We start from the raw sequence: 25986 nt of genomic DNA on the forward strand, positions 1-25986 counted from the left end.
ATCTAGCTCACAGCTCACCTCCTCGTAGAATGTTAAGAGATTGGTTTGACAAGAACGCCCATTTGTAAACCCGTGCTGATTACTGCTGATGATGTTGTTGTCTTTAGCAAACTCTACGATATAGTCCCTTATCATCCCCTCCAGAAGTTTACATACTATTGATGTCAAACTGACAGGCCTATAATTTCCCGGGATATGCCTCTGTTCTTTTTGAATATCGAAATCACGTTAGCTTTCCTCCAATCCCCTGGTACATTTCCTGTCAGTATACTGTCAGCAAAGATCAGGAACAGTGGTCTGGATATAACCTTACTGAGTTCCTTGAGTACTCTCAGATGTACGCCATCTGGGCCTGGTGATTTGTTTGTGTTAAGTTTATCCAACCTTTTCCTGATTTCACCCTCTGTTAGCCATAGTGGCAAGTCCTGTGTATTACTACTAACCATACAGTCATGGTCAGTGTACCCCATACAGTCATGGTCAGTGTACCCCATACAGTCATGGTCAGTGTACCCCATACAGTCATGGTCAGTGTACCCCTTCTTTTCCTGTGTAAAGACTGATGAGAAAAAAGCATTCAGCACGGTTGCTTTTTCAGTGTCCTCTGTAACCATCCTCCCATCATTACATATAGTTACATAGTTAGTGAGGTTGAAAAAAGACATCAGTCCATCCAGTTCAACCTATGATGTGTGTGTGTGTTTGCTTTTAACCGTACATTGTATACCCCTGTATGTTGTGGTCTTTAAGGTGTCCATCTAATAGTTTTTTGAAACTATCAATGCTCCCTGCTGATACGACTGCTTGTGGAAGAGAATTCCACATCCTTACCGCCCTTACAGTGAAGAACCCCTTACGCATTTTAAGGTTAAACCGCCTTTCCTCTAGTTTTAGTGAGTGGCCACGTGTCTTATTGTATTCCCTTTCTCTGAATAGTTTGTTCCTTATGCTAGGGTCGCCAGTACAGTATTTGTACATTGATATCATATCCCCCCTCAATCATCTCTTCTCCAGAGAGAATAAGTTCAGTGCTTGTAGTCTTTCCTCATAGCTGATGTCCTCCATTCCCCTAATTATTTTTGTTGCCCTTCTCTGGACTTTCTCCAATTCCAGCACATCCTTCCTGAGGACCGGTGCCCAGAACTGAACGGAATACTCCAGATGTGGCCAGACCAGAGTCTTGTAGACTCCATCATCGTTAATTATGTGTGCAATATGCTCTGCCCTAGTTTTTTTGCTGTGGATCTCTGTGGTCAGTGATCCCAGGGTTTGGTCCCAGTTAACCCTTTCCATCAATGAGTACAATTTTGGAAAGTTTGCCCTTCTGAAGTTTAGGGTTCTTATGTTCCCCACTTGCCTTGTTATATTGTTATTTACACTATTACATTATCATATGCAGATGAAATTGTATACAGAAATAGAATTAACCTGAACTAATTATCAAGCCATCTGGCAGAATACACATCCTACCTCATTACACAAACAATAGGGAGAGTCTGTCTGACATTGAAGTACAATACACATTAGCATAAGTGTAAATACAGACATAATTTGAAGCAATCCAAACCATTAAGTATCTGTCTTTCACTCCCAGTGAGGGTGAGTACCATCACAGAAACGCACTAGGGATGGTCTGGGTGGTGCTCCTTGTGGCCTAGCACCTGTGGGCACCCTGTGGGCACGTTCCACTATGTAAGCAGAGGATACTGGGGTCAACTTGAGAATGTCCTTGCAAAACCAGCAGGATTGGCTCCCCCAGCACCCTCCGGGAGGCCCACCACCCTCACGTTATTCCTGCACAGATGGTTCTCAGCATCTTCCGATCTCACCAATAAAAGCGTCACTGTATTTTGTAGCTCAGAGATTTTGTGTCTAGAGGTGCCAGCAGCATCCTCAATATCTGATATACGAGCCTCTGCTGCCGATACCCGTCCTCGGAAAATGTCCATGTCCTGCCTGATGAGGCTGCACTCAATGGCCAGCGTGTCCTACTGCCCATCAGAGTGGTTTTACCAGCCTCTATAACATCCAGGATGGCTGCAGTGGAGGAATCACTCTCTGGGGGTCCCGCAGCCGCAGGCAGTGAGGACTCTGTCATGTCAGATGCCATGTCCAGAAACAGCCTCCACAGATTCACTGCCTCTGTCTGCTCAGCCTCAGGGGAGAGGGGCAAGATGGCCGCTGCACGTGTCCCTGCTGTGGAGCCCTGAGGCTTAGGGGGCGGCTGTTTGTTGCCCTTTGGATGGCATAGGGAGATCAGGGGGGATCCCCTACCTTATATCAGCAGCCCACATGGTAGGATAATGAATAAGAAGAGAGGATGTATCAGGATTATGTGGCGGGGAAACCAGAGCTCTCATAGAGACATCTTCTCCCTTCTACATCTGGCAAGATTCTACACTCTCCCTTTCTTCAAAAACATTTTTTTGATCACTTTTATTCCTATTACAAGGAATGTAAACATCCCCTGTAATAGGAATAACCAGGATGGGTCCTCTATAATGTAAGATCTGTGTCCAAGCCTAAGATGGAGGTCAGCCACACCTCCTGACCTTTGACTTTTGAGACCACACCTTCTGACCTTTAGGGAAAGTCCCTAACTCTAGTCCTAAATCCAACCCTCATCAGTGTCTGTACCGGAAAAAGTCCTAACTTTAACTCTAACCCTAGCCCCAACTCTAGCTCTAACCTTAGCTCTAACCCTAGCCCTAGCTCTAACCCTAGCCCTAGCTCTAACCTTAGCCCTAACTCTAACCCTAGCCCTAATCCTAGCCCTAACTCTAACCCTAGCCCTAGCTCTAACCTTAGCCCTAACTCTAACCCTAGCCCTAATCCTAGCCCTAACCCTAGCTCTAACTCTAACCCTAGCTCTAACTCTAACCCTAGCTCTTACCCTAGCCCTAACTCTAACCCTAGCCCTAACTCTAACCCTAGCCCTAACTCTAACCCTAGCCCTAACTCTAACCCTAGCCTTAACCCTAGCCCTAACTCTAACCCTAGCCTTAGCCCTAGCTCTAACCCTACCCCTCGCCCTAACTCTAGCCCTAGCTCTAACCCTAGCCCTAACTCTAACCCTAGCCCTAACTCTAGTCCTAGCCCTAGCCCTAATTCTAACCCTAGCCCTAATTCTAACCCTAACTCTAGCCCTAACTCTAACCCTAGCCCTAACTCTAACCCTAGCCCTAACTCTAACCCTAGCCCTAACTCTAACCCTAGCCCTAACTCTAACCCTAGCCCTAGCCCTAGCTCTAACCCTAGCCCTAGCTCTAACCCTAGCCCTAGCTCTAACCCTAGCCCTAACTCTAACCCTAGCCCTAACTCTAACCCTAAGAATCTCAGATCTCACATTTACACTTAAAAGAAAAAAAAAAAAAGTCTTCTTACTTTTGCTATACAAAAAAAAGGAGGCCCTTTAAGGCCATTGGGTGAAAGTGACGTCAGATGTCGCTCCGATCCTCCAGGGGCATAGAGATGAGTGGGGACCATCTTGCCCTCACTCCCAATTCTGTGCATTGATGGGTAGGAAGTGATTGTTTTCACCGCTACTGATGGCTCTGGTAAGCAGGAAAAACGGCGAGGGGGAGGGGGGGCACCTCTCCCGCTGCCCAGAAAAGTCGTCCCATGGTGAATCCACCGCTGGGATCATTTTTATCAGATTCAGGATCGCCAACTGTGTTAAAAAAAAAAAATTCCGGGGCGATGGTAGATAGCTGCAGCCATAACCCCGGCATTTAACGTCAAAGTATGGAGGATGTTCACGGTGGGCGGTCCGGAACTGGTTGAACTGGAAACCTAAAAAGGGCTTTTAAAGCCTCGCCTGTGAAGTAGAGAAGTTTGGCGCCATTCCGCGGGTGCCGAGTCTTAAAGCGTGACATGTTAGGTATCTATTTATCTATCACCTTTTATGAAAATTGGGTATTATGTTGTGTAATAAATTCATTAGCCCTGGTTCACACTAATGCGGGAAAATGCACAAGATTCCCTACTTTTCCCCGCATCGCACTACATAGCAATCGCACGGCGTCCATGCCATCTGCTGCAGGGGTCAGTGATAGATTAATCACACCCCGAAACAGATTGCAAAACACAGTGCGAACACCAGAATGAGATGCGATTCCGGCACGGGGGAAAAAAAGGGTCCTGCACCATTTTGGTACAGATGCGATTAAAACCATACAAAATGTATGGTTCAAATCGCAGAACACAGACATTGCGGTGCGATTTTTTTTTTTTTCCGCACGCACCAGTGTGAAACCAGGTGTATTTTTTCCCAAAAATGTGTGTTCAGAAAACTGCTGCGAACATAAAAAATTGCAACACCCACCAATTTATTCTCTGGGGTCTCCGCTAAAAATATATCTATAATGTTTGGGGGTTGGGAGTAATTTCTAGCAGAAAATACTGATTTTTTTTTTTTTTTTGTAAACAAAAAGTGCCCGAAAAAGGGGCGGGTCTTCAAATGGTTGACGTTCTACCAGGTTGACATCCAATCTTCTACTACTGCAGTTTTTGGCTGTAAGGTTCTCGTAGCGGCTCTGAAGTTGGGTCTGTTGACCCTTGTTGTTGGGTCTGATAGTTCAGTTCTGTGTGCCTCCATGTTGCCAACCGTTTCTATTCATTGCTTGGGGACACTCTAAGGTCTCTGAATACTCAGCCCCTGTCCTGTACTGTATGAATAAGATTGAGGAATTTTGACTTGCCTGTAAATTCTATATCTGAGTGCAGGCCACCCTCCCTTCTATTCCTTGATTACTCTCCATTTGTGCTTTGTAACTGAGGACTCGGGTGAAGTTATAGGGTTCGTGTCCTCTTACCAGTGTCCAATCACGTGAAGATATGGGGCTGGGCCTAAATCCCGGGGTCTATGAATACTCAGCCAGAATTTTGACTTGCCTGTAAATTCCATATCTCCTGTTGACCCTTGTTGTTGAGCCCGATGACCCTTGTTGTTGAGCCCGATGACCCTTGTTGTTGGGCCTGTTGACCCTTGATGTTTGGCCTGTTGACCCTTGATGTTTGGCCTGTTGACCGTTGATGTTGAGCCGATGACCTTTGTTGTTGAGCCCGATGACCTTTGTTGTTGAGCCCGATGACCTTTGTTGTTGAGCCTGATGACCCTTGATGTTGGGCTTGATGACCGTTGTTGTTGGGCCTGATAGTTGTTTTGTGTGCCTCCATGTTGCCAACCCTTTCTATTCATTGCTTGGGGACACTCTATGGTCTCTGAATACTTAGCCCCTGTCCTGTACTGTATGAATAAGATGAGAGGAATTTTGACTCACCTGTAAATTCCATATCTGAGTGCAGGCCACCCTCCCTTCTATTCTCTGATTACTCTACATTGGTTCTTTGTAACTGAGGACTCGGAGTGGGGTTATAGGGTTCAGTGTCCAACCACCTGAAGGTATCGGCCTATATTCTGGGGTCTATGAATACTCCGCCTGTGTCCTGCACTGTACTCCCAGATATGGAATTCAGAGGTAACCCCAAATTCCTCTTGTGAATGTTCAAACTAAAATCTAACCACCCATTTCCATCTTCTTTGACCATTCTCGTGTTGTAGGACTGCAGTAGGAGATTGCAATGATCTGATGGTTTTTTTTTGTCTTTTAGGTGGCAGCACCATGCGATCTGGTCAGCAGGGCATGGCACCGTCTCAGTTGATATCGCCTGGAATCCCGCTCATGAACTCTGACCTCTCCTCATGCTTTCCTCGTGACACTTCCTGGGGCGTATGCACCTCTAATAACCTCCAGGGACCACCTTCCACCAGCTCTGTGGAGAAAGCCATTCCAGGGGAGCGTAGCCCCAGCGATATCACCAGTATCATCGCCCATCTCCGAAACCTCGCCACAGAAACCTCCAATAACTGCGCCAGGGCTGATCTGGAGAAGACCGGGTCCGGCAAGGAGACCGAGACCGCAGGCAGTGAGTCGTGCACTCCAGCCAGTATAAAGGAGAGCGCCAGTCATCCGCTGGTCCTTCCAAGTGGTTTTACCGGCAGTCAATACCCCTTTGCCAACACGGAATCCAACTTCAAGAGGAAGTCCAACCCCAAGATCTACATCTGCTCTGAGTGCGGGAAGACGTGCCCCTGCCAGTCGGCATACGCCCGTCACCAGAGGATTCACACCGGGGATAAACCGTATGCATGCACCGACTGCGGGAAGAGCTTTATTCAGATCTCAGACTACAACAACCACGTGCGGTCCCACACTGGCGAGAAGCCATACACCTGTGCGGAGTGCGGCAAAAGTTTCAGCCGCAGCACCTACCTGGTGACGCACTCAAGGACGCACACCAAAGAGAAACCGTACACCTGTAACGTGTGCGGGAAAAGCTTCGTCCAGCACTCCCACCTCTCGCTACACCTGAGGATCCACAGCGGTGAGAAACCGTACATCTGTATTGAGTGCGGCAACAGCTTCAGCCGCAGCTCCACCTTGGTGAAGCACAAGAAGTCTCATCGCAGGAAGACTCTGCACATATGTCAGAAGAAGAATGGGGAGGAGGTGGCCTGCAACTTCACCCAGAACACCCCGCCCACGTGGGGAGCCAGCTCAGAGCGGGAGGAGCCACCAGACACGCCCATGAGGTCCCCAGAGGTCACCCTCGTCAAAGCTGAAGCCGAGGATGGCGTGGAGTGCTATCCGCAGGCGGTAGATTGCTGCCCCCAGTACAGGGAAGAGACCGTAAAACCCATTCGGATCACACTGGAGAAATATCTGGCCCATGATGACCCCTCTGGACCTCTCCCACATCCGGGGAAGGTTCTGTGGAAGAAGAAAACGCAGGAGGAGGTTGACAATGCCGCGTGTAATGGTGACGCAGAGACTTCTGTAAAGGAGGCGGAGAGCCATAAAACAGTCGGGAAAGCCTGTCACCTCACACCGCAGAGTGGAACCAATCAGGACCACAGAAACTGTGTCCCCCAACTCCTGAGCTTTGCGCCGGTCACCAGTAATCCCAGCAAAGGTCCAGTAGATGCTCCAGAGCCTGAGGACTCCACCTCTTCAACCCCAACCGTCACCAAATGCGAAGTGACAGACCCCCCGGACAGCTCATACCTCGATACGGACTTCAGCAGTGTCTTTAGCTCTTTGGAAAAGACCTCCAGTGATGGGGCTCACCAAAGGACACCCAGGCGGTCGCTCTTTATCTGCAGCTACTGTGGAAAGAGTTGTCCCTGTAAATCCGCATTTCTCCGCCACCAGAGGATTCACACCGGAGAAAAGCCCTTCTCCTGCTTCCAGTGCGGCAAAAGCTTCATCCAGGCCTCAGACTATAACAACCACATGAGGTCCCACACCGGGGAGAAGCCATACACCTGCGCCCAGTGTGGCAAGAGCTTCAGCCGCAGCACCTACCTGGTTACGCACTCCAGAACGCACACCAAAGAGAAGCCCTACAACTGCCAGGAGTGCGGCAAAAGCTTCATCCAGCACTCCCACCTCTCCATACACCGCCGCATCCACAGTGGGGAGAGACCCTACTCCTGTCCAGAGTGCGGAAAACAGTTCAACCGCAGCTCCACCCTCGTCAAGCACCAGAAATCCCACATCAAAAAGACCAATGCTTTGGAGAAGGCTAAGATGGCTTCCACGTTGCCCTCTCCGCTATCCTCGCAGCCCCGGTCACAGAAGAAAGTGTGATTATAGGAGACTGTGGCTGTGCCGGGAACGCACATCGGTGCTGCTAGTCATCGGAATGACGCGGTGCTCGTCTTTCCATTGTGAAGCTGTTCTTGTGGGACCCCCTACACGTAAAATGGTCCAATCAGATGTTTGTCTCTGAGGAGTCTCTGCACAGGACAGACGGCAGGGATCACACTCCCTACTCCGGATGTTGTCTTCCATGGTTATGAATGTGAATATATTGTGTGCCGTTACCTCTGAGTGTTCATGGCTGGACTCCGATAGGACGGCGGTGGGACCTGCAGAGCCGCTACACTCTGCTATTTACTGTCACCACCAATCAGGAACTCTGTATTTGTGTAAAGTAATTGTACATAAAAATGGGAGGAGTCATAATATTGTATAGAATGAGGAGTAAAGACTGTGTGAGTGAAACGCTCATTGTGTCAGATCTTTTTTTACCCCCTTCAATACCAGACACTCCACTCCCGCTTCCTTCCCTTCTATGGATGACATTTACTCTGTAGGAAAGTTATAGAGTCCCCAAACTATAGGATATACGGTGATTACAGACTCCTGGGATTATACAGTGGGGAAAATAATGATTTGATCCCTGCAGATTGTGTAAGTTTGCCCACTTACAAAGAAATGGCAGGTGTATAATTTTTATCATAGGTGTATTTTGTATGATAGAGACAGAATATCAACCAAAAATCCAGAATTCTAAATCTTTAAGGATTCTTGGCTGTCGCTTGGCAACTCGAAGTTTTAGCTCCCTCCAAAACGTTTCTATAGGATCAAGGTCTGGAGACTGGCTATGCCACTCCATGACCTTAATGTGCTTCTTCTTGAGCCATTCCTTTGTGGTATGTTTAGGGTCATTGTCATGCTGGAAGACCCATCCATCTTCAGTGTTCTGGTTGAGGGAAGAAGGTTCTCATCCAAGATTTTACAATACATGGCCCCGGCCCTTGGCCCCTCAATGCGGAAAAGTCCACCTGTACCTTTTATCAGAGAAACAGCCCCAAAGCATCATTTTCCACCTCCGTGCTTGACTGTAGGGATGGCGTTCTTAGGGTCATAGTCAGCTTTTTTTCTTCCTCCAAACATGGCGAGTCCCCCTCCTCAAGAAAGAACATGTACAGTCATGCCAATGAACATCTAAATGATTCAGAGAAGGATTGTTAGAAGGTGTTGTGGTCAGATGAGACCAAAATTGAGCTTTTTGGCATAAACTCGACTCGCCGTGTCTGGAGGAAGAAAAATGCTGACTATGAACCTAAGAACACCATCCCTATAGTCACTGTCCCTACAGTCAAGCACAGTGGTGGAAACATGATGCTTCGGGGCTGTTTCTCTGTTAAAGGTCGACTTTGCTGCATTGAGGGGCCAATGGACAGGGCCATGTATTGTAAAATCTTGGATGAGAACCTTCTTCCCTCAGCCAGGACACTGAATATGGGTCATGGATGGATCTTCCAGGATGACAATGACCCAAAACATACTGCCAAGGCAACAAAGGAGTGGCTCAAGAAGAAGCACATTAAGGTCATGGAATGGCCCAGCCAGTCTCCAGCCCTTAATCCTATAAAAATTTATGGAGGAGCTGAAACTTCGACTTGCCAGGCGACAGCCAAGAAACCCTAAAGGTTTAGAGAAGATCTGTAAAGAAGAGCGGACCAAAATCCCTCCTGAGATGTGTGGAAACCTGGTCACCAACTACAATAAACGTCTGACCTCTGTGCTTCCAACAAGGGTTTCTCCACCAACTACTAAGTCATGTTTTGCTTGGGGATCAAATTATTTTCTCTTTCGTTGATTGATGGACACCGCTCCAGATCTTCTTGACTGATGGGTTTATGTTGCCCCCTACGGGAGTAGGACACTAGGCGGAAAAAGATTTGACCACGCCTATAGGGCAGTCCCAGGGGGTATACTCCCACTTGGTGCTAAAGGACTTCAGTTTTATTCTGCCTTGTCAGAAGTAAGGACCTAGCTGAGATCGCTGGTCCTGGCATTTTTTCCTTTTTAAACTGAATCTTTTTCTTTTATTATTTTCTGTTCCTGTGAGAACTACAATCAACTGCCAGACTGGGCGACGGACTGGATATTCTAGATCCTTACGGTCTTCTCTGTCCTGCCTGTGAGCGTGACTCCACGCTGGGTTGGCCGCAACATAGCCCCACTGGACGGGGGCTGGCCGGCGAGGTAAACCTCTCGCAAGGATGCATAGCCCTGGTCACGACCTGAGTCGCAGCGTACCTCTGGCCCGTAACACCCCCATTCCAAGATGGTGCGGGGGTCTGCCAGGAGCAGTGCCCGCCTGGTCCCAAGGTGTGGTGAATAGTGTCCCTCCTCCCCTCTGGTGGTTTCTCAAGGTGGACGTGGGCCCCTCCCTGAGTTGGTCGGACCCCCGAGTGCCCTTCCTTCCCATATTACGCACCCCCTATCTATCGGGTTCCCTTTGCAGGCCATCCCCCATTCACCCTTGCCTAGCTTCCCCCCCAGGGTAGCCATGCCTGTTTTTATGTGTGGGGGTGTTGAGGGGGTGCTGGGGGGGCACGCAGCCAGCTGCGCAAACACATTTTTTGGGGGGGGTGTGGTCATGGTGGGGGTCCCTAGCAGGGTCCTTCCTTACTGTCCATATGTAACTGGTGGTCCTCTGAGGGTCCGAGAGCCGTGTGTAGCCGTCATTTTTTTGTCAATGGCTGCTGTATATATTGGCAGCCTTGTGTAGTCCGGCAGCCATTTTCTTATAGTTTCCCATTGCTATCACACGGCAGCCATGTTTTTGAAGTATATGGGGAGGTGAATCGGCGGTGGGCCTCTAGTGGCAGTTCACTGAACTTCCTCTTTCTCTCTGATCACCGCACAGCGTGCAGCCTGACACTCTGCATCTGAGTAGGAGGTGGTGAATCTCTGTGGGGGTTAAACGGTTCTCTCTGCTATAGCGGTTTTGGTACGCTGGGACTTGTAGTGCCGCTGGTGCAGCGGTGTGTTGGTACTTTTCACAGCAATTTTACACATTTTTCTGGTGGTTCCAGGTTAACCCATGGAGTCCCTGGAGCACATGTCAACACCTGACCCCCTCTTAGAGGCTGCAGGGTCCCAGTCTGCTTTGTCTGCTATGATGGCGGTCCTGCAGTCACTGGTGTCCAAAGCAGATACGGTCCTTCAAAATAGAGTAAAAAGCATCCTCCATCTTCACCTGCATCCTCTACTTCCTCAGATTCTGAGGTAGGATTGGCCGCCGCGGACCCGAGTCACCCTACTGGGTCTGTGTTCAAGCATCCTGAGTGTCCTGATAGTGATGATGATTCCTCTTCCACTACAGTCACGCATTAAAAAGCGCTGTTGGATACACTGATTATATCAGTGCGGTAAAACTTTAAAATTGGAGGACGCAGGGGGCGTGGCCTGGAGAGCAATGGAGTAGGTCGCATTGCACGAGAGCTCCTCCGGCAATATCCTGACTTCTCGATCCTGATTCATCGCTGAGTCCAGAACTCATCTCTTCCTGACCCCTACCTGTTCCCGGATCCCGCGGTGGTATGTCTCCCCCCCGGCAGAAGTCGGAGGCCGCTGCGAAGCTGGACAAATTCCGGCACAAGGACAAGGAGGCCCCGCTGGAAAATGGCGCGGCCTCATCCACCGCTCCGGCTGCATCCACGGCTGATCTGGCACAAGTGCTTGACGCCATATCTACCTGCCAGGCGACCCTGACGGCTCGCATAGAGGAAGTTAAAATTGATGTTTCCCTCCTCCGTCAGGATTTCCAGAAACTGCGAGACCGGGTGTCCGAAACCGAGCACCGCTTAGGCCGCGTGGAGGATGCGGTCCCCCCCCTGCAGGCCTCCTCTGACCAGGCAGAACGCCATATATCCCTGTTGCTCTCTAAGCAGGACGATCTTGAGAATCGGATGCGCCGAAACAACTTGCGCTTCGTGGGCCTGCCTGAGGGTGCTGAGGGGGCCTCCCCTGCCACGTTCCTTGAGGATCTCCTGGTGACCACCTATGGCCGGGACGCATTCTCTCAATCCTTCGTGGTTGAACGGGCTCATCGGGTGCCATCCAAGTCGCCACCTCCGGGAGCGCCCGCCAGGGTGTTCATAGCTAAATTCCTCAACTACCGGGACCGGGATGCCATCTTACGTTTGGCCCGGGATAAGGGCAACATTCCCCACCTCAACAGCCAGGTGCTCGCATTCCCGGATTTTTCTGCAGAGGTCCAGCGTCGCAGAGGCAAGTTTACAGATATCAAGCGGAGGCTGCGCGCCCAAAACCTGAAATATGCTATGTTGTTCCCTGCCAGGCTCCGTGTGGTGGGCGAGGACCGGGTGCATTTTTTCGAGGATCCTGAGGAGGCTGTGGCATGGTTGGACAGACTGAGACCTGCCTAGTGCGTGAGTACACTTTTGTCCGCAGTCACCTTTCCTGCTGTGCCCACCTTACTGCCCATATTTGCCCTGTGAGCCACCTGTTTTTTATACTGTCCCTCCGTCACTGTTGACCCTGATCCCCTGCTCCATCCATCCCTATTCAAGACGTGAGGAACTGCTGCGGATTTGCCCTCCTTTTTGTGACACCCTGTCCCCCCCCCCCCCTTGTTCTTCCTTCTCCCCCTGTTCTGGACACCGTTTATTCACCATGTGCACCGTGGAAATATTTTTACAGACTGCCGTATGCTCTCCCTTTGCTTTGCTCCGCCGGCTCGGCCCCCCAGATGTCCTGTCTTGTGGGGGCTGTTTGCTGGCACTACTACGGGAACTCTTTTGTTCTTCAGAGGATGTTTGCCCCCTTGTTACGCTGTGCCCAGATTGCAAATTTGATTGTGTTTATTGCTATACTATGTCTGGTGTCCTGGCTGTGTGTGTGCGGGCCCCTCTCGGGTCTCCGCTGCAGCTGGTGCTCCCTCTGTTTCAATGTGGGTACTGTTGGGTTTTCCTGTTCGGGGATGTATGCTCGCACAAGTTGGGGTTGGTGTAGAGCTGGGTGGGTTAGGGTTGCTTATTTACAGAATGTTTATTGTGTGCTGTTCCTTATGATATTGCGATGCTGCCATTTTTCTATGTTTTCTTGCCATATCTCAGTCTGTACCTCTCTGCAGGCTCGGTCTCCACTGACACTTTATATCCTGGTGCCATTTTTTTACCTACCTCCATGGCCCCGTTGAAATTGCTAGTTTGGAATGTTCGTGGCATTAGGGACAAAATCAAACGTACGGCCCTCTTTACTTTTTTGAAGGCCCAAGCTGCAGATATTGTTGTTCTAACTGAAACCCATGCCACTGGCTCCTTGGTTCGCGCTCTACGGAAGCCCTGGATGGGGTGGACATATCATGCCACGTACAGTTCCTACTCCCGTGGAGTCTCAATATTAGTTGCTAAGTCCCTCCCTTTTGCTATTTGTTCGGTGGAGACCGACCCTCAGGGTCGCTATGTTCTTCTACATGCTACACTGGCGGGTTCTTCTATTCTGTTGCTGGCCTACTATGTGCCTCCCCCATTTTCTGGGGCTGTCCTTGGGGCCGGTTTAGACTTTATTGCACGCCACCCTTCTGTGCCTGTTATATGGCTGGGTGATTTTAATATGACCATTGACCCCGAGCTGGATAGGGTGAGTTCAACTCTCCCGGCCCGGCCTTCGAATGGTCTGACCCGTTTCGGTCGGGTAATGTCCCAGTTCTCGCTGATTGACACCTGGCGCCACCTGTATCCTACTAAGAGGGCTTACTCCTGCTTCTCGGCGGCTCATGCCACCATGTCTCGCATTGATTACATCTTTATTTCCCCACAGCTTGCTCCTCAGCTACAGGCAGCGGGCTTTTGCCCGCGTATCCTGTCTGACCACGCCCCTTACTGGGTGATCCTGGATGTTTTGTCCAGGCCACCGCGCAGTAACTGGCGGCTTAATCCATTCTGGCTTGGCCTAATTCCAGACACTGAATCTCTAGACGCTGAATGGGACTCGTTCTTCGCGACTAATGACGGTACCTCGGATGTCCTGACGGTGTGGGATGCGTTCAAGTCCCATGTGAGGCTGAAACTTTCCCATGCCATTTCCACTTTTAAACGTCACTCTAGAGCTTCATACGCCCAGGTGCTGGAGGACTTGGCCTCTATGGAGGATCAGTATGCTCTTGCACCGACTCCGGATGCGCTCGCGGGCCTTAAATTGCAGACGCGGGTGGCCGAACAGCTTAGTTACGAGAGGGCTAGGCATAAATTATTTTTCGCCAAGCAGCGGATATTTGAACAGGGAGAACGCCCGGGTAGGCTTTTGGCACACTTGGCGCACCTGGATGCCCGCCCTCCGGTGGTCATTTCCCTAGCGGGTCCGGATGGATCCCTGGTTTCTGACGCTGCCAAGGTTGCCAGCATGTTTGCGTCGTTTTTTCGTGACACCTATTCCTCTACGGTGGCGTACGGGGCCCCCGAGCTGGATGGGCTGCTGGCTGACCTGTCCCTCCCTCAGTTATCGGCGGTTCAGGTGGAGGCCCTTGAGGCCCCTATCTCCGCCGAGGAGGTGCAGGCGGCTATAGCTAGTTTCGCTCGTTGCAAAGCTCCAGGCGTGGACGGGCTCCCTGTGGAATTCTATGCACAATTTTCGTCTACCCTTGTTCCTAGGTTGGTGACCCTCTATCGATCTATTTTTAAGGACGCTGCCCTTCCTGACTCTATGCGTGAGGCCCTCGTTGTTTTGATCCCGAAGCCTGGGAAGGACCCTCTCCAACCTGAGTCGTATAGGCCCATTTCCCTATTACAGACTGATGTGAAAATCCTTGCAAAAGTTTTGGCCATTCGTTTAAATAAGGTTATCCTGACGTTGATACACCCTGATCAGACGGGCTTTATGCCTACAAAAAACACTGCCTATAACACTAGACGTCTATTTATGAATTTACAGGCCTCGCATGCCCAGCTGGGAGCTCGGGTGGTGGTCTCACTTGACGCGGCCAAGGCCTTTGATTCTGTCGAATGGAATTATCTATGGCATTGTCTGCGTATCTTTGGCTTTGGTCCGCGATTCATCAGGTGGCTGACTATCCTCTACGATGCCCCTCGGGCACGGGTTCTGGCGAATGGCTGGACCTCGGACGTGTTTCCTCTCTCCAGAGGCACACGTCAGGGGTGCCCTATCTCCCCTCTACTCTATGCCTTGGCGGTGGAACCATTGGCGGCGGCTCTTCGATCCCATCCGGGTATTGAGGGGCTTCGTGCTGGTCCACTGGTGGAGAAGGTTAGCCTGTATGCTGACGATATGCTTTTGTATTTATCGGATGCTGGTCCTTCCCTGGCTTCGGCTTTGCAGGTCATCGAGCACTTTGGTAAGTTCTCTGGTCTACGTATCAATTGGGACAAGTCCCAGATTCTCCCCATGGATGCCTCTCCCCCTACCTTTGCCCAGGCCTCATTGCCCCTTCGACGTGTCAGCGTGATTAAATACCTGGGTATACATATATCTCGGGATCTTTCGGACTACGTTTCCCTCAATATTGAACCGGTTATATCCCTGTTCAAGGCTAAACTCCAGGCGTGGGCTAAGCTCCCGCTGGGGGTGATGGGGCGGATAGGTCTCCTCAAGATGATTCTAATCCCTAAAATTTTGTATGTTATGTGGCATTGCCCGGTCTATATACCACTCCGCTACTTTAAGGTCCTCGAAGCCCTCTGGAACTCGTTTATCTGGGGATCGGCGAGGCGCAAATTGTCGTCGCGTACGATCCGTCTCCCGATCTCGTTGGGCGGTCTCGCGGTCCCCGATCTTCCCCTGTACTATTTGGCGGCTCAGCTATCCCATTTCTACCACTTGGACAAACAGGACAATCTGAGGTGCCGTCTCTTGGTCTGTGCGGACTCTGGCTTCCCGGTTCCCCACCCATTCTGTGACCTCCTTCGGGGGGTGAAGGGATCCCACGGGTCCTCCCCACGTGGGAGTCTCTTGCATAACTATAGACGTGTCTGGGACCTGGCGATGCAGAAGATGGGCTGCGAGGCCTTACACGCTGATACGCCGCTGTGGTTTAATAAACTTCTACCAGAACTTTTACAGATACCTGATCCCAGTGTCTGGATCTCTAGGGGTGTCTTCCTGCTCTCCCATGTATTGCACCGGGGAGCAGTGAGGTCATACAGCCAACTCAAGCAGGAGTTTGCCCTCCCATCTCATATGTACTTCCGATACATGCAGCTCGATCACGCGCTGCGGGCCCAGTTCCCGGTGGACTGTCCGATGGTGGAACCCTTGGACTTGACTAGGGTCCTCATGGGCGCGGACCACTGTAAGCTGATTGCCCTTCTGTACGAGATGTTGCTTACGCCCGCGGCCACCAAGATCGCGTATGCGTTGAAACCCAAATGGGAACCTTTGTTGGGAGAGATACTGGATGAGGATTGGGAGGATGTACTGATGGGCGCTAAGTGTGCTTCCCCTAAAATGTCGGATCGCTTTACTCATGTATGTATCCTTCACCGTACATACCTTACCCCTGTACGTATGGCTAAATTTCGTCCCACCCAGGCGTCCCATTGCCCCAAGTGTCTGCTGTCGACTGGCACATTCGACCATCTGCTGTGGCAATGTCCGCGAGTACGCGGGTTCTGGGCCCAAGTGGTCCAGTTCCTCCATGATCAGATGGGCGCGCCTGTGACACTCGACCCTAGATTGTGTTTACTGGGACTCCTTCCAGATGTTGAGATTAACAAGCACGTGGCCCAGTTCTTGCAGGAGACCCTGTTTCAGGCCCGTAAATTGCTGGCCAGAAATTGGATCCAACAGGCGGTGCCTACCTTGGCGGCGTGGATTAGCGAGATCAATAGCACTCTCCCCTATAAAAAACTTATTTATGTTAATAGAGGTTGCCCGGGGAAATACCATAAAGTGTGGGATAAATGGCTAAATTCTTCCACTACTTGTACATCGTAATTCCTAATGCATTGTGTTTCAATTATCGCATATCTGTGTACATTGTTCTACTAATTGCTATGTACTCTCGTGAACTGGCATTGACTGTCAAGATTTATGGACTGGTTTGTTCTATATTGGCTATCTCGCAGCCTTTTCTTGTTGTATATCTCCTGTTGTGTTTCAGTACGCAATAAAGTTGTTTTGATTTAAAAAAAAATTGGAGGACGCAGCTACTGCTGAGTCGGCTGCGACGGTGCAGTTCGGTAGCTGCAGAACCTCCAAGGCAAAGTTTTCCCCCTTTACTGCCTATTTCGACGATATTGTGTAAGCCAGTGGGGTTCCCCCTAAACCAATATCGGGGTCCCTAAGCGTTTTGTTAGAAGGTATCCATTTGAAGAGTCCCTGCTAAAGAAACTGACAGTACCACCCGTGGTGTACTCTCAGGTTTTCCAGGCTGAATAAAGCCACCCTTCTTCCTGTGGAGGACTCTTCATCCTTTAAAGACCCTTTTGACAAGAGAGCTGAATCTCTGGTCCGATAATTTTTCCACCATGGCCGGTTCCATTCTGCAGCCGGTTTTCACCTTGGTTTCCCAGAGCTTAACGGAATGGGCTAAGCTCCTGGGCCAGGATTTGGAGGGGGGGGGCAGCATCCCCCTGAACTGGCGGACCAGTTGGTCCAGGGGTTGCAGTACATCTGTGATGCCTCTCTGGATGCGGCCCCCCTTGCCTGCAGGGTGTCCGTGACAGCGGTGACTCTTCGCCGCATGATATGGCTGAAATACTGGTCTGCGGACCAGGCTTCCAAAAAGGTATTGACGGATCTCCCTTTTGTAGGAGAACGCTTGTTCGGAGCTTCCATGAAGGAGATCATTAAAGGTTTCACTGGAGGTAAGAATTCTCTGCTTCCTCAGACTGCCAGGAGTAAAGAGACTCGTTGCAAGTGTGGCCCTTTCTTCAGTTTTACCGCACTGATACAATCAGTGCATCCACCAGCGCTTTTTCTATGTAAGTGGGAAAACTTACACAATCTGCAGGGGATCAAATCTTTCTCTTTTGTTCATTAACGGACACAGCTCCTGATTCTTCTTAACCATTGGGTTATACTGCCCCTACAGGAGTAGAACACTAGGCAGGAAAAAGCTTGACTATGCCTATGGGCGGTGCCAGGGGGTATACACCCACTCTCTATAGCAGTGGTCCTCAACTCCAGTCCTCAGGGCCCACTAACAGGCCAGATTTTAAGTATTACTTTGGGCAGATGCAGACTAGAGTACTGCAATCACTGAGCAGCAAATTATATCACCTGGGATGTATTTCAGTTATCTTGCAAACCTGGCCTGTTAGTGGGCCCTGAGGGCCAGGGTTGAGGACCACTGCTCTATAGGACCTAGTTCCTTGCTGGGATCTCTGGTCCTGGCAATTTAATTTTGAATGGAATTTTTGTTCCTCCTTTTATTATTTTGTTCCTGTGAGAACCACAATCTAGTGCCGAACTTGGTGACGAACTGGATAATATTGATCCTTAGGGTCCGACCAGTGAGGGCGTGTAGACCGCAGCTCCGCACTAGGTCAGCTGCAACATAGCCCCACTGGACGGGTTCCGTTGCTGCCCTGGAATCTTAATGTGGTGCTTTCAGCTCTACTGAAGCTTCTCTTTAAAAATATTTGGGAGGTTTCCCTGCTTACGTTGCCCCAGAAGGTGGCCTTCTTTGGTGGCTATCACCTCTGTGCACAGGGTGTCAGAACCGACAGTGTTATCCTGTCATTCACCTTATGGTGCTTCACAAAGGATAAGGTGGTGCTTTACCTCTGTCCGTCATTCCTTCCCAAGGTGGTCCCTGAGTGTCATTTGAATGAACACATTGTGTTGCCTTCCCTGTGTTACAGGCCTAAACATATGAAGGAAATTGTCCTGCATGCCTTGGATGTGGTCCGGCAATTTAGGATGTACCTGGCAGCTGCAGAGTCTCTTAGGAAGTCAGGCTATTTGCACTCACGGACGGACCTCACAAAGGGTTGTCCAGTTCCTCTGCGACCGTTTCCAGATGGATCAGACAGACAGTGATTCAGGCTGGTCAAATCCTTTGAGAATGTCCTGTGGGACGAAATGCATCAGGATCGTGCCTGTTTAGCCAGACCTGCATTTGTTTCTGCCTTTACCATTGGAAATTTGTGTTATTCCCCTTTTTTAATAAACTTTTTTATTTGGGTTTTACACTATGTATGTTTCCTTTGGTTTATTTCCACATGGGTCTGGATTTCTGTGAGTGATCACTTCTACCTACCTGCTGGATATACACCTGGGAGACATCCGTGGTTGCAGATCGTTTCAGGAATCCTATACCATCCTAACAGTCTTTTTGACCCTCATGCTATATGGTATTCAGGGTCAACAGCATCTGGTGAGCGCAATTTTATTTGGTGTTGGTGATGGGATATCAGTATCAAGATTCACCTCTCTGTTTTGGATTACTCCACTTGCACTTACCATTGTGAACTCTATATGGACTTTTTCTGATTGTATTCAGTTACAGATTTTCACATTTACTGATCACATATGTCATTTTATTTGTTTGTATTGAGAACTGTTGCAGTTCCTTACCCATTAGCGCTGCACTTTTATTTTATTTTCCGTTGCATCAACCTTTTTGTCAGTTGTTTGTGTCAGCAGCTTATACATTTGATTGGTTAGCGCAGTTTATGCACCCCTTTTTTCCAGTGATTCAGGCCTGTTCCTCCTTTCCCTGTCAAGGCGCACTCTACTAGGGCACTTAGTATCTCCTGAGCTTTCCGTCTTCAAGCGTCAGTGAAGCAGGTTTGCAAGGCAGACATCTGGTCGTCAGTACACACTTTTACTAAGTTTTTTTTTATAAAGTGGATGTGTTGGCATCTGCAGATGCTTCTTTTGGCCGCAAGGTTTTGCTGGCTGCTGTTTAGAAGACCTGATCCTCTTTGAGGGTGTATTGTTTTTCAGATGTGCTCCAATTGTTTTGGTTGAGCTCTATGTTACCTGGTTGGCTGTGGTTAGCCTTGGCAATTTTTTGCTGTTCCCACCCCTCATGTTTAACACTGCTTTGGGCTCCAGAAACCTTGACTGGGTATCTCCACCAAGAACCTGCTTCCTAAGCTCTGAAACCCGAGATCTGTGAATCTGGCTATAGTTCCCCCAAGAACTCAACAGTACAAGTTTTGGAGTGAAACCAGAATCAAACTGTTTATTCAAACACATGCACAAAGAGATATACACTCTGACAACCCCTCCCCCTTAGAACAATACACACAAACATACACATCCCATAACAAGCTTACTCAAGGCAGACAGGAACAATAGAATGCAGGTATTCAACAATAACAAACCCCCACCTCACTAGCAAGGGTCTATGAAAACACTTTTGCAATATCCTAGCAATCTGCAATATATCTTCATATATTTCCTGAGGGACACTGTTCAGAAATATTATTGTCCCAAGTGAAAGAGCCCCTCCCCCAACACAAACCACTCATAGAGAACCCAGGATAACCGGAGTAACACGAGAGACTGAGTCCGGTGTGGTTGTATAGCGAGTCTGATTAGTGCAGACCCGACTGGGGTTCTCGGTCACCCTGTGCTCCTAATAGACACAGGGTGACTTACACATAAGAGGGGCCAGGAAAGCTGGACAAGGAGTCTCCCAACCTCCCTAAAGCAATCTGGGTTCCACAAGCCCTCCAACCAAAGTGACAAGTCACAGTCTCAAGAAGATCAGAAGCTGTGTTCATCAATGAACGATAAATAGGATTTTTGACTTACCGTAAAATCCATTTCTCTGATGTTCATTGATGGACACCGCACCCACCCCTCTGTGGAGATGGCTTTCTTCTGACACTCCTTGTAACAAAACTGAGTGCCTATAGCTGGGAGTGGGAGTATACCCCCTGGGACTGACCATAGGCATAGTCAAACTTTTTCCTTCCTAGTGTCCTATTCCTGTAGGGGGCAGTATAACCCAATGGTCAAGAAGAATCAGGAGCTGTGTCCATCAATGAACATCAGAGAAATGGATTTTACGGTAAGTCAAAAATCAATTTCTCTTACGTCCTCCGACAGTCGCCGCCCCTTCATATTCGTCACCAATGGGTTATTGACCTTTGCTCCGTAGGAGTGGTGTCGTGGAAAATAAATAGGCACAGCCATATGCAGAGATGGCAGAAATGGCTGCCATCTTATCACTAACAAGTCTTTCAATGACTGTTAAAGCAATAATCACTGTAAATATCGATTATCAGTAAAACTTGACACTGGGAGACATTATGACTATTTAAACTAAAGAAAATGTCCACAATCAAAATTTCCACAACAGTGGCTAGACAACAGAATATGTTAATATCAAAGCTTTTAGCATACCCCACCCCCAGGGGGTGGTCCCCTCAGTCAATACCCTCCTGCTTCCTGCATTCCAACCTCAGTTTCATTTGTCTAGCTCAGGAGTAGGTTAGACGTTTCCTGTGCTGGGGCTTTTCAGCCTCAGCTTCTTCTCTCTTTTTGATTTTATTTGGAGTTTTTTCTCTTTCTTTAATTAGCTGTTTGTTTTCAGCTCTAGTCAGGTCTTCTGATGAAGATGATCGTGCGGTGCTGGGTCTCGGGCTGGCCTCCCTGGTTATCCGGGGTTCAGGGCCAGTGGCTTCCCAGCCTGCCATCGAGCGTTCAGCCAGGTTTCCCTGGCAAATATGAACGACCCATCCCTGTCCGCTGCAGGGATGCTGCGGTGAGGTGGCTACCTCACTGGACGCCATGCGGTTTTGCACCGCAATTCCACTGCGTCCTGGCTGTGACTCTCCCTGTCCCAGTGCAGCGGTTTGATCGCTTGTGCGGGCTCCCCACGCCATCCGGTTGGTAAGTATGTTTTCTGTGTGGGGACCTGTCTGTCTTGGGTGTCAGTCTGGGACTGTGGGACCCTGCATGTCTGTGCATGATGCTGAGCTCCCTGTCAGTATAGCTGCTCTCTGTGGGCTGCAAGGGGGGGGGGGGCTCTCCTGCTCTGCTCTGTGTAACAGGCTGTGTGACATGCTGTGTGCTGTGAAGGACATGATTGTGAGACATGTTGTGGGCACACTGCGGTCCGCCATTTTTTTGTGACACTTTTGTGGTGACCGACCCTGTGTGGTGAGAGCGCCATTTTGGCGCCAAACGCCGCCATTTTGGCGGCGATCGCGCGGGCCGCATGTCAGTGCTCTGCCTCTATAGCCTCGACCGGCGGCCATGTTTGTGTAGCCTTACATAGGCTTTATGGGGGTGGTCAGTCTCGCATCACTTCCTTTTGCTCTGGGGACAGCGATCGATGAAGCAGCAGCCTGTGTGACCTCTCCAGGTTTTACCTTCCATTCCTGTATTCCTTGCCTTTGTATTCCTAGCCCGATGGGTCGGTGTGTTTCTGTGAGTGCGGTGAGCGATCGCCGCGGCCTTAAAGGGGCAGTACTTCTTTTTTTCCTAAATTACTGGGGCATGGATTCTCAGGAAAGCAAGTTTCTCCCCTCCTTGGTGGGGGGCCAGGGGGCTGCTGCTGCTTCCCCTGAGGGGGCTGATCTGGCTGCTATTGTGGCTAACCTTGCTGCTCAGGTGCAGATGCTGGTGGCTGATCGATCCACAAAAAGGCCCAGGGTGTCTATTTCCTCTGATTCAGAGGGCGATGGGGATGCTATGGCTGGAGTGCCCTTCTCAGGGTCTCGTTCTTCTTTGGACCTTGCGGGGTCTGAAGGGGAGGCTGAGGTGGAGGGGGTTGATAATTCTCCCCCTGGCTCGTCCGAAGAGCTTGCAATCATGGATGAGTTGGTTGCTTCTATTAAACAAACGCTGCGTTTGGAGGATGAACCATGTCCTCCTGTCCTCTTATGGGACACAGAGAAAACGCAAAATGTCGCAGGTTTTTCCTTGCTCTACGGAATTTCAGCGCGCTGTTGAGGAGCAATGGCGCAACATAAAGAAACCTTTTGCTGTGCCGAGTAGGTTCAAACTGCTTTATCCTTTTACACCAGCTACTGATGAGCGTTGGTGTGTGCCACCTCAGGTGGATCACGCGGTGGCAATTTTGAATAAATCCACTGTGATTCCTGCTGAGGATACCCCGGTGTTCCGGGACCCTACGGACAGGAGATTGGAGTCTCTGGCCCGTCATTCTTATACGGTTGCGGGCTCTATGCTGAAGCCCATTTTTGCTTCCATTATGGCAGCCCAGGCTATTGCCGATTGGACGCAGGTGCTCAGGCGCGCTCTGGTGGCTGACTCCGCTTCGCCGTCAACATTGGCTATGGTGGATCAGATTCATCAGGGTGTCATGTATTTGTGTGATGCGGACCTGGATATGGTCCCTTTGGCTGCGCGTCTGCAGAGTGTGGCGGTGTTGAACCGCCGCCTGATCTGGCTGAAATGTTGGTCTGTTGACCAATCTTCTCGCAAGACTTTGGCTAATTTGCCTTACGCGGGCTCTCGCCTTTTTGGCGAATCCTTGGATACTCTGATCAAGGGTGTTTCTGGGGGTAAGAGTACTCTTTTGCCCCAGTCTCACAAGTCTAAGTTTGTTCGCGGTAAGAAGAATGCTTCGTTTAGGCCCTCTCAGGGGTCCTTTCGTGCCTTTCGGTCGCACTATAAAGGTAAGCCCTTCAAAGGACAAGGCTCCAAGAAGAAGCCGTGGGCAGGTAAGCAGAAGTCAGGCCAGTCCGGGTCCGCTGCCCATAACAATGCGGCCTGAAGGGGCGCCCTCACCCAGTTCTGGGGTGGGGGGACGTTTGCTCGGTTTTCTTCAACCCTGGCTGGCCCGCGTTCGGGACAGGTGGGTTCAGGAAATCGTTCGATCTGGATACAAGATCGAGTTTCTCTCTCGGCCGGCGGGCAGATTTTTTCCCTCAAACCTTCAGTTGACTCCGGAACGCTTGCAGGATCTGCACCTGGCGGTGCGGGACCTGCGGGCTCAGGGAGTGGTGATTCCGGTGCCTCATCGGGACAGATTTCGGGGGTTCTATTCGAATCTGTTCACTGTGCCCAGAAAGGAGGGCAAGGTACGTCCGATTCTGGACTTGAAAGCTCTGAACCGCTTTGTGCGGGTTCGCAAGTTCCGCATGGAATCCCTGCGCTCGGTGGTGGCTGCCCTGGTTACGGGGAAATTCATGGCCTCCATCGACTTGAAGGATGCGTACCTTCACATTCCCATTTTCGAGGGTCATCAGCAGTACCTTCGATTCGCCATTGCGGAGGATCACTTCCAGTTCGTGGCGTTGCCCTTTGGTCTCGCCTCGGCTCCGCGGGTTTTCACCAAGGTGCTTGCGCCGGTTCTGGCTTTGTTGAGAGCCCAGGGCATCTCGATCCTGGGGTATCTGGACGACATTCTGGTTCGGTCTGCGACCAGTCAGGGCCTGGTGAACGACCTGTCCGTCACGATGCAGACTCTGCAAGAGTTCGGTTGGACGATAAATTTTCCCAAGTCGACGCTGTGTCCGTCGGTTCATCTCCCTTACCTGGGAATGATCCTGGACTCTGTTCAGGCGAAGGTCTTCCTGCCGGAAGACAAGCTCCGGAAGCTTCAAGAAGAAGTCGGGTCCCTCAGGGACAATCAGTGCTCGTCCCTTTGGACGTGCATGAGGTGTCTGGGACTGATGGTCTCGGCTTTCGAGGCGATACCTTTTGCCCAGTTTCACACGCGGGGTCTCCAAAGGGAGATTCTGGCCAGGTGGGACGGACGACCGCAATCTCTGGATCTCCAGATTTTGTTGAGTCATCACACCAGAAGGGACCTTCTGTGGTGGCTCCATTCCCTGGCGGTGTCGGGGGGCAAGTCCTTTCGCCCTTGCTCGTGGACTGTGATCACCACGGATGCCAGCCTGTCGGGCTGGGGTGGTGTTCTGGGCGTTCTGTCTGCCCAGGGAACTTGGTCGGAGGAGGAATCCTCCCTTCCGATCAACATTCTGGAAATGCGAGCAATAAATCTGCCTTCGGCGTTGGTTGGACAGGCTGCAGGGCCGTCCGGTTCGGGTGCAGACGGACAATGCAACGGCGGTGGCCTACATCAACCACCAAGGGGGCACCAGGAGTGCCCGAGCGGCTCGGGAAGTAGCCGACATTCTGTCTTGGGCCGAGACGCACGTTCCGTTAATATCTGCTGTTCACATTCCGGGGGTGGAAAACTGGCAGGCAGATTATCTGAGCCGCCAGACCCTGGACCAGGGAGAATGGTCCCTTCACCCGGATGTCTTTCGGATGTTATGCGAGAAGTGGGGGTCCCCAGATGTGGACCTGTTCGCGTCTCGTCTGAACAACAAGGTGGAAAGGTTCGTGGCAAGAACGCGCGATCCTCGGGCAGACGCCTCAGACGCGTTGGTGGCGCCCTGGCATCAGTATCGTCTGATGTATGCCTTTCCACCGATTCAGCTGCTGTCCAGGTTCCTTCGGAGGTTGGCCTTGGAACCGAAAACGGTGATTCTGGTGGCACCAGACTGGCCTCGCCGGTCTTGGTACGCAGACCTCGTGAATCTGGCGGTCGACGCTCCGTGGAGTCTGCCTCTTCGAGATGATCTCCTGTCTCAAGGGCCGATATTTCATCCTGCTTTACAGTCGCTGGCTTTGACGGCCTGGCTGTTGAAACCCAGATCCTGAAGGATAGGGATCTATTCCCTGAGGTCATTCACACCTTGATTAAGGCTAGAAAGTCCTCTTCGGGGAAGGTTTACTACCGTACTTGGAAGGCCTATTTTGCCTGGTGTGAGTCCAGGGGGTATTCCCCTTGTTCATACTCGGTATCCAGGGTGTTGGCTTTTCTTCAAACGGGCGTGGACCAGCGTTGGCCATGATTAAGGGTCAGATTTCCGCTCTGGCCGTTCTCTTTCAGCGCCCTGTGGCGTCTAATTCTTTAGTTGGCACCTTTGTTCAAGGGGTGCAGCATCTGGTTCCTCCTAGGAGGGAGCCTTTGCCTCCATGGGACTTGAATCTTGTTCTGTCCGTGTTGCAACATGCTCCCTTTGAAAAGATCAGGGAGATCTCGTTGTCTATGTTGTCCAAGAAGGTCGCCTTTTTGGTGGCAATCACCTCGGCTCGTAGGGTGTCGGAGCTGGCTGCCTTGTCCTGCAGATTTCCATATTTGGTGGTTCATTTGGATAAGGTGGTCTTGCGTCCTAACCCGTCTTTCCTTCCGAAGAGGATCTCGGAATTTCACCTCAATGAGGACATAGTCTTGCCGTCGCTTTGCGCAAAGCCTAAACATCCAAAGGAGGTGGCTTTGCATTCCTTGGATGTTGTTCGGGCGATCAGGGTTTACCTGTTGTCGACTGAATCCTTTCGCAAGACGGATTCTCTGTTTGTCCTTCCAGAGGGACCTCGGAAGGGCATGGCGGCGTCGGCTTCTACCATCGCCAAATGGATCAGACAAACCATTGAGCAGGCCTATGCTTTGAAGGGGAAGTTCTCCATGCCTGTGAAG

At 50.5% G+C, this 25986-nt stretch overlaps 2 protein-coding genes across 3 annotated transcripts in view; both read left to right on the forward strand.

Moving 5' to 3' along the window:
* The window catches only part of LOC309556124 (uncharacterized protein), a 43835-nt gene extending 36158 nt beyond the window's left edge, over positions 1–7677 (forward strand). For both annotated transcript variants that reach the window (XM_082258471.1, XM_082258470.1), the window contains one exon: positions 5614–7677. In XM_082258471.1, coding sequence (XP_082114597.1) covers positions 5614–7652 — 2039 coding nt within the window. In that variant the 3' untranslated portion in view covers positions 7653–7677. The remainder of the gene's footprint in view (positions 1–5613) is intronic.
* LOC309556128 (uncharacterized protein) overlaps positions 1–25986 on the forward strand; it is a 419953-nt gene that overhangs the window by 300977 nt on the left and 92990 nt on the right. The window lies entirely within an intron of this gene.

Source organism: Pelophylax lessonae (genome assembly GCF_965119305.1).
Source record: "Pelophylax lessonae genome assembly, chromosome: 5".
Classification (NCBI taxonomy): Eukaryota; Metazoa; Chordata; class Amphibia; order Anura; family Ranidae; genus Pelophylax; species Pelophylax lessonae.